Source organism: Cinclus cinclus, unplaced genomic scaffold (genome assembly GCF_963662255.1).
Source record: "Cinclus cinclus unplaced genomic scaffold, bCinCin1.1 SCAFFOLD_315, whole genome shotgun sequence".
Classification (NCBI taxonomy): Eukaryota; Metazoa; Chordata; class Aves; order Passeriformes; family Cinclidae; genus Cinclus; species Cinclus cinclus.
This window is the reverse complement of record NW_026912249.1, coordinates 11973-18966: the sequence shown is the minus strand read 5'-3', so window position 1 is coordinate 18966 and position 6994 is coordinate 11973. Positions and strand designations below refer to the sequence as shown.

The 6994-nt window shown below is 47.2% G+C and overlaps 1 protein-coding gene across 1 annotated transcript; it reads right to left on the bottom strand.

Moving 5' to 3' along the window:
* Nucleotides 1–6076: 6076 nt before the first annotated feature.
* LOC134057648 (uncharacterized) lies at nt 6077–6549 on the bottom strand (the record flags this gene model as incomplete). The annotated part of the gene is made up of 2 exons (XM_062514620.1): nt 6077–6124; nt 6466–6549. Coding segments are annotated over 2 exons (132 nt in total), but the record flags the coding sequence as incomplete, so codon positions are not given.
* Nucleotides 6550–6994: the final 445 nt, after the last annotated feature.

Below are 6994 nucleotides of genomic sequence, written 5' to 3'. Positions count from 1 at the left end.
GGAATTGGGGGGGGGGGGGAAATAAAAAAATAAAAATTAAAAAAAAAAGGGGGGGGGTTTGGGAAGGGAAAAAAATGGGGGAGGTGGAGGAGGGGGTAAAGGGGGGGGAAATTGGGGGGGATTGAGGGGGGAATTGGGAAAAAATTGGGGGGAAATTGGGGAAAAATTGGGGAAAAATTGGGGAAAAATTGGGGGGAAATTGGGGAAAAATTGGGGAAAAATTGGGAGAAATTTGGGGGAATTGGGGGGAAAATTGGTGAGAAATTGGGAAAAATTGGGGAAAAATTGGGGAAAACTGGGGGAAAATGGGGGAAAATTGGGGGGAATTGGGGAGAAATTGGGGGAAAATTGGGGGGAAATATTGGGGAGAAGTTGGGAAAAAATTGGGGAAAAATTGGGGGGAAATTGGGGAAAAATTGGGGGGGAACTGGGGGGAAATTGGGGAGAAATTGGGGGGAATTGGGAAAAATTGGGGACAATTGGGAAAAATTGGGGAGAAATTGGGGGGAAATTGGGGGGAAATTGGGGAAAAATTGGGGAAAAATTGGGGGGGAATTGGGGAAAAATTGGGAAAAATTGGGGAGAAATTGGGAGAAATTTGGGGGGAATTGGGGGGAAAATTGGGGAGAAATTGGGAAAAATTGGGGAAAAATTGGGGAAAACTGGGGGGAGTTGGGGGGAAAATTGGGGAGAAATTGGGGGGAATTGGGGAGAAATTGGGGGAAAGTTGGGGGGAAATATTGGGGAGAAGTTGGGAAAAATTGGGGAAAACTGGGGGGAAAATTGGGGGGAAAATTGGGGAGAAATTGGGGGGAATTGGGGAGAAATTGGGGGAAAATTGGGGGGAAATATTGGGGAGAAGTTGGGAAAAAAATGGGGAAAAATTGGGGGGAAATGGGGGGTAAAAATGGGGGGAAATTGGGGAAAAATCAGGGGAGATTGGGGGAGATTGGGAAAAAATTGGGGTAAAATGGGGGAGAATTGGGGAAAAATTGGGGGAAAATTGGGGGGAATTGGGGGGGAAATTTGGAAAAATTCGGGGAAAAATTGGGGGTAAAAATTGGGGGGAATTTGGGGCAATTGGGGGAAAATTGGGAAAAATTGGGAAAAATTTGGGGGAAATTGGGGGTTATTGGTGGGAAATTGGGGAGAAAATTGGGGAAAATTGGGGGAAATTGAGAAAAGATTGGGGGGAAATTGGGAAAAATTGGGGGGGAAATGGGAAAAAAATTGGGGGGAAATTCGGGAAAATTGGGGGGAATTTTTGATTTATTTTTATTTTAATTTATCGTTATTATTTTATTGTTTTTCTGGGTGATTTTTTTTTTAAATTTTGGGGGTGAATTTTGGGGTTTTTGGGGTTGCTAAATTGGATTTTTTTCACATCCCAGAGCGATCCCGATGCCGGGTGGGACAAATTTGGGTCCCAAAATCCATTTTTGATTCATTTTTTTATTTTAATTTATCGTTATTATTTTATGTTTTTTCCTGGGTGGATTTTTTTTTAAATTTTGGGGTGAATTTTGGGGTTTTTGGGGTTGCTAAATTGGATTTTTCACATCCCAGAGCGATCCCGATGCCGGGTGGGACAAATTTCGGGCACTCATGGCTGGTGGGGACCCCACCCCGATTTTTTGACCGAATTGTCCCAGTGCAGAACACGGGGGGTCCCACCTGGGCTGCACCTGTTGACCTTCCAGCACCCCAAAAACGAGTCCCAGCCCGACAAGGTGAGCCCCAAAAATTCCTAAAGTTAACCCAAAAAATCAAGGAAAAAAAATTCCAGGTGAAACGGTCTCGAAATTGGCAAAAAATGGGGAAAAATAGGGAAAAATCGGATTAAAATCTGAATTAAATTGAAGCAAAAATGAGACTCAGATCAAGAAATTGAGCCCCAAAAATTCCCAAAATTAACCCAAAAATCAAGGAAAAAAATTGCAGGTGAAACGGTCCCAAAATTGGTAAAAAATGGCAGAAAAATACAGAAAAATCGCATTAAAATCTGAAAGTGAAGCAAAAATAAGACTCAGATAAGAAATTGAGCCCCAAAAATTCCTAAAATTAACCCAAAATTCAAGGAAAAAAATTCCAGGTGAAACGGCCGAAATTGGCAAAAAAATGGGGAAAAAATTACATTAAAAAAAGGAAAAATCAGATTAAAATCTGAATTAAATTGAAGCAAAAATGAGACTCAGATCAAGAAATTGAGCCCCAAAAATTCCTAAAATTAACCCAAAAATCAAGGAACAATCCCCAGAAAAAGCCCTAAAACATCTGTAAAAAAACCCAAAAAATCCCGAAAAAATCAGGAAAAAAATCCCTTAAAAAAATCCCTAAAAAAATCCCAGAAAAATCAGGAAAATCCCCCTACAAAAACCGTAAAAAATCCATAAAAAAAATCCATAAAAAATCCCTAAAAAATCTCTAAAAATCCCAAAAAAATCCCTAAAAAATCAGGAAAAAACCTCTAAAAAATCTGTAAAAATCCCCAAAAATCCCCAAATAAATCCCTAAAAAATCCGTAAAAATCCCCAAAAAATCCCAAAAAAATCCTGAAAAAATCCCCTAAAAAATCCCTAAAAAATCCCCAAAAAATCCCTAAAAAATCCCAAAAAAATCCCCAAAAAATCCCCAAAAAATCCCTAAAAACCTGCTAAGAAAACCCCGTAACCTCCCCCTCCGTTTCTGTTTTGGTGTTTTTGTGTTTTTGTATTTTCCCGTTTCGGTGTTTCTCTGTTTCGGTGTTTCTCTGTTTTGGTGTTTTGGTGTTTTTTTGTGTTTTTTTGTGTTTTGGTGGTTTTGTATTTTCCCGTTTCGGTGTTTTGATGTTTCGGTGTTTGGTTGTTTTGGAGTTTTGTTGTTTCGGTGTTTCTCTGTTTCGGTGTTTTGGTGTTTTTGTATTTTCCCGTTTTTGTGTTTGGTTGTTTCGGTGTTTGGTTGTTTCTGTGTTTGGTTGTTTCTGTGTTTGGTTGTTTCGGTGTTCGGTTGTTTCGGTGTTTGGTTGTTTCTCTGTTTCGGTTGTTTCGGTGTTTGGTTGTTTCTCTGTTTCGGTTGTTTCGGTTTTTGGTTGTTTCTCTGTTTTGGTTGTTTCTGTGTTTGGTTGTTTCGGTGTTCGGTTGTTTCTCTGTTTTGGTGTTTCTGTGTTTTGGTTGTTTCGGTGTTCGGTTGTTTCGGTGTTCGGTTGTTTCTCTGTTTTGGTTGTTTCGGTGTTCGGTTGTTTCTCTGTTTTGGTTGTTTCTGTGTTTGGTTGTTTCTCTGTTTTGGTTGTTTTGGTGTTCGGTTGTTTCGGTGTTTGGTTGTTTCTGTGTTCGGTTGTTTCGGTGTTCGGTTGTTTCTCTGTTTTGGTTGTTTTGGTGTTCGGTTGTTTCGGTGTTTGGTTGTTTCTGTGTTCGGTTGTTTCGGTGTTCGGTTGTTTCTCTGTTTTGGTTTCTGTGTTCGGTTGTTTCGGTGTTTGGTTGTTTCGGTGTTTGGTTGTTTCTCTGTTTTGGTTGTTTCGGTGTTCTGTTGTTTCTGTGTTTGGTTGTTTCTCTGTTTGGTTGTTTCGGTGTTCGGTTGTTTCTCTGTTTTGGTTGTTTCTGTGTTCTGTTGTTTCTGTGTTCGGTTGTTTCGGTGTTCGGTTGTTTCTCTGTTTTGGTTGTTTCGGTGTTCGGTTGTTTCTCTGTTTTGGTTGTTTCTGTGTTCGGTTGTTTCGGTGTTCGGTTGTTTCTCTGTTTTGGTTGTTTCTGTGTTCGGTTGTTTCGGTGTTCGGTTGTTTCGGTGTTCGGTTGTTTCTCTGTTTGGTTGTTTCTGTGTTCGGTTGTTTCTCTGTTTTGGTTGTTTCTGTGTTCTGTTGTTTCTGTGTTCGGTTGTTTCGGTGTTCGGTTGTTTCGGTGTTTGGTTGTTTCGGTGTTCGGTTGTTTCTGTGTTTGGTTGTTTCGGTGTTCGGTTGTTTCTCTGTTTTGGTTGTTTCTGTGTTTGGTTGTTTCTCTGTTTTGGTTGTTTCGGTGTTCTGTTGTTTCTGTGTTCGGTTGTTTCGGTGTTCGGTTGTTTCTCTGTTTGGTTGTTTCGGTGTTCAGTTGTTTCTGTGTTCGGTTGTTTCGGTGTTCGGTTGTTTCTGTGTTCGGTTGTTTCGGTGTTTGGTTGTTTCGGTGTTTGGTTGTTTCGGTGTTCGGTTGTTTCGGTGTTTGGTTGTTTCGGTGTTCGGTTGTTTCTCTGTTTGGTTGTTTCGGTGTTCGGTTGTTTCTGTGTTCGGTTGTTTCTGTGTTCTGTTGTTTCTGTGTGTCGGTTGTTTCGGTGTTTGGTTGTTTCGTGTTTGGTTGTTTCGGTGTTCGGTTGTTTCTGTGTTCGGTTGTTTCTCTGTTTTGGTTGTTTCGGTGTTCGGTTGTTTCGGTGTTCGGTTGTTTCGGTGTTCGGTTGTTTCGGTGTTTGGTTGTTTCTCTGTTTTGGTTGTTTCGGTGTTCAGTTATTTCGGTGTTCGGTTGTTTCGGTGTTCGGTTGTTTCTCTGTTTCTTTGTGTTCCGCCGTCGTGGCGTTGTTGTTCCCCCGGTTTCCCTGTCCCTACGCTGACCCCCCCCCCCCCCCCCGGGCCGCACCTTTTGGGCCGCGCAGGTGTCAATCATCCGCAGCTCCACCATCACTCTGACCCCTCCCGGTGACGCCGCCGTGTCCCTGCACTTCCGGGGTTACCTGCACCCCCTGCTGGGCCCCGCCTCCCCCCCGGCGGGTCCCAAGGTGTGGGCGCGCATCCAGCGCTTGGCCGTGATCGCTCGCCTGGCTCGGAACCCGGACACCTCCGACCTGGTGAGCGCCGGGGGGAGCACCTGGAGGGGGTTACCTGAGGGGTGGGGGAGGGGGGGGATGGGGGGAGGGGAGGGGTTTTTAAATGGGGTTTGTTCGTGGGGGGGTTTTTGGGGGGGTTTTTATGGGGATTTTTGGGGGGTTTTGTGGGGATTTTTTTAGGGATTTTTGGGGGGTTTTTGGGATTTTTTAGGGATTTTTTGGGGGTTTTTTTGGGGATTTTGTGGGGATTTTTTTGGGGTTTTTTGGGGATTTTGTGGGGATTTTTTGGGGATTTTTTGGGGATTTTTTTGGAATTTCATGGGGAGTTTCTGGGGATTTTTTGGGGATTTTTTTGGGGATTTTTTGGGGATTTCTTTAGGGATTTTTTAGGGATTTTTTGGGGATTTTTTGAGGATTTTTTGGGAATTTTTTGGGGATTTTATGGGGAGTTTGTGGGATTTTTTGGGGATTTTTTGGGGATTTTTTGGGGATTTTTTGAGGATTTTTTTAGGGATTTTTTAGGGATTTTTTGGGGATTTTTTTTGGATTTTTTGGAGATTTTTTTGAGGATTTTTTGGGAATTTTTGGGGGATTTTATGGGGAGTTTGTGGGGATTTTTTTTGGGGATTTTTTGAGGAGTTTTTGGGGATTTTTTGGGGATTTTTTGGAGATTTTTTTGGGGATTTTTGGGATTTTTTGGGGATTTTTTTTGAGAGATTTTTTTTGGGGATTTTTTGGGGATTTTTTAGGGATTTTTTTGAGATTTTTTGGGGATTTTTGGGGGATTTTTTAGGGATTTTTTAGGGATTTTTTAGGGATTTGTTGGGGAGTTTTTTGTCATTTTAAAAATTTTTTTTAAAAAATCGGATAGTTTGGGGTAAAAAAATGGGAATTTTGGGGAGGGGTCTCTGCAGGTTTTTTGACGCCCCCTCCCCAAATTCCCGCAGGAAGAAGTGGGCCGCTGGGGGGCGCAGCAGGAGAGGGAGACTCGGCCCCTGAGGAGACCCCGGCACCGAGCGGCTGTTCGGGAACGCGCGGCGCGGGAGCCGTTACCTGCTGCAGGTGGAGGCGCAGCTCAACGCCTCGGGGGGGCTTGAGCAGCGAACTCACCCTCACCTGGGACCGCACCGGAGTGCCCGGGGGCAGCGTCAGTAACCGCGGGGGGGGGGGGGGGTGGGGGGTGGGGGGGGAATGGGGGGGTGGGGGGGAATGGGGATGGGGGAAAATGGGGGGAAATGGGGGGAAATGGGGGGGTTGGGGGGGAATGGGGATGGGGGGAAATGGGGGGGAAATGGGGGGAAAATGGGGGGTTGGGGGAAATGGGGGGGGAATGGGGGGGATGGGGGGAATGGGGGGGGTGGGGGGAAATGGGGGGGTGGGGGCGGTGGGGGGGGTGGGGAGGAATGGGGGGGGATGGGGGGAAATGGGGGGAAATGGGGGGAAATGGGGGGAAATGGGGGGGAAATGGGGGGTTGGGGGAAATGGGGGGGGAATGGGGGAAAAGGGGGGGTTGGGGGGGTGGGGGGGATGGGGAGAATGGGGGGAAAATGGGGGGGAATGGGGGGGTGGGGAGAAATGGGGGAAATGGGGGGGATGGGGGGTTGGGGGAAATGGGGGGGGAATGGGGGGTTGGGGAGAAATGGGGGGTTGGGGGAAATGGGGGGGAATGGGGGGGGATGGGGGGGAAATGGGGGGAAATGGGGGGGAATGGGGGGGTGGGGGGGAAATGGGGGAAATGGGGGGAATGGGGGGGGTTGGGGGGAAATGGGGGGTTGGGGGGGAATGGGGGGGAATGGGGGGGTGGGGGCGGTGGGGGGGGTGGGGGGGATGGGGGGAATGGGGGGGAAATGGGGGGGTGGGGGGGTTGGGGGGAATGGGGAGAAATGGGGGGGGTTGGGGGGAAAAATGGGGGGAAATGGGGGGGGTTGGGGGCAGTTCGGGGGTTTGGGGGGGGTTGGGGGGAAATGAGGGGAAAGGGGGGGGAATGGGGGGGGAATGGGGGGGTTGGGGGGGAAATGGGGGGTTGGGGGGAATGGGGGGAAATGGGGGAAAAGGGGGGGTTGGGGGAATGGGGGGGTGGGGGGGAATGGGGGGGCGGGGGGGGATGGTGGGGTTTGGGGAAAATGGGGGGAATGGGGGGGGTTTGGGGGGGTTTGGGGGTTGGGAGTTTGGGGGTTTGGGGGTTTGGGGGGGGTTGGGCGGGTTGGGGGTTTGGGGGCGTTGGGGAGGTTGGGGG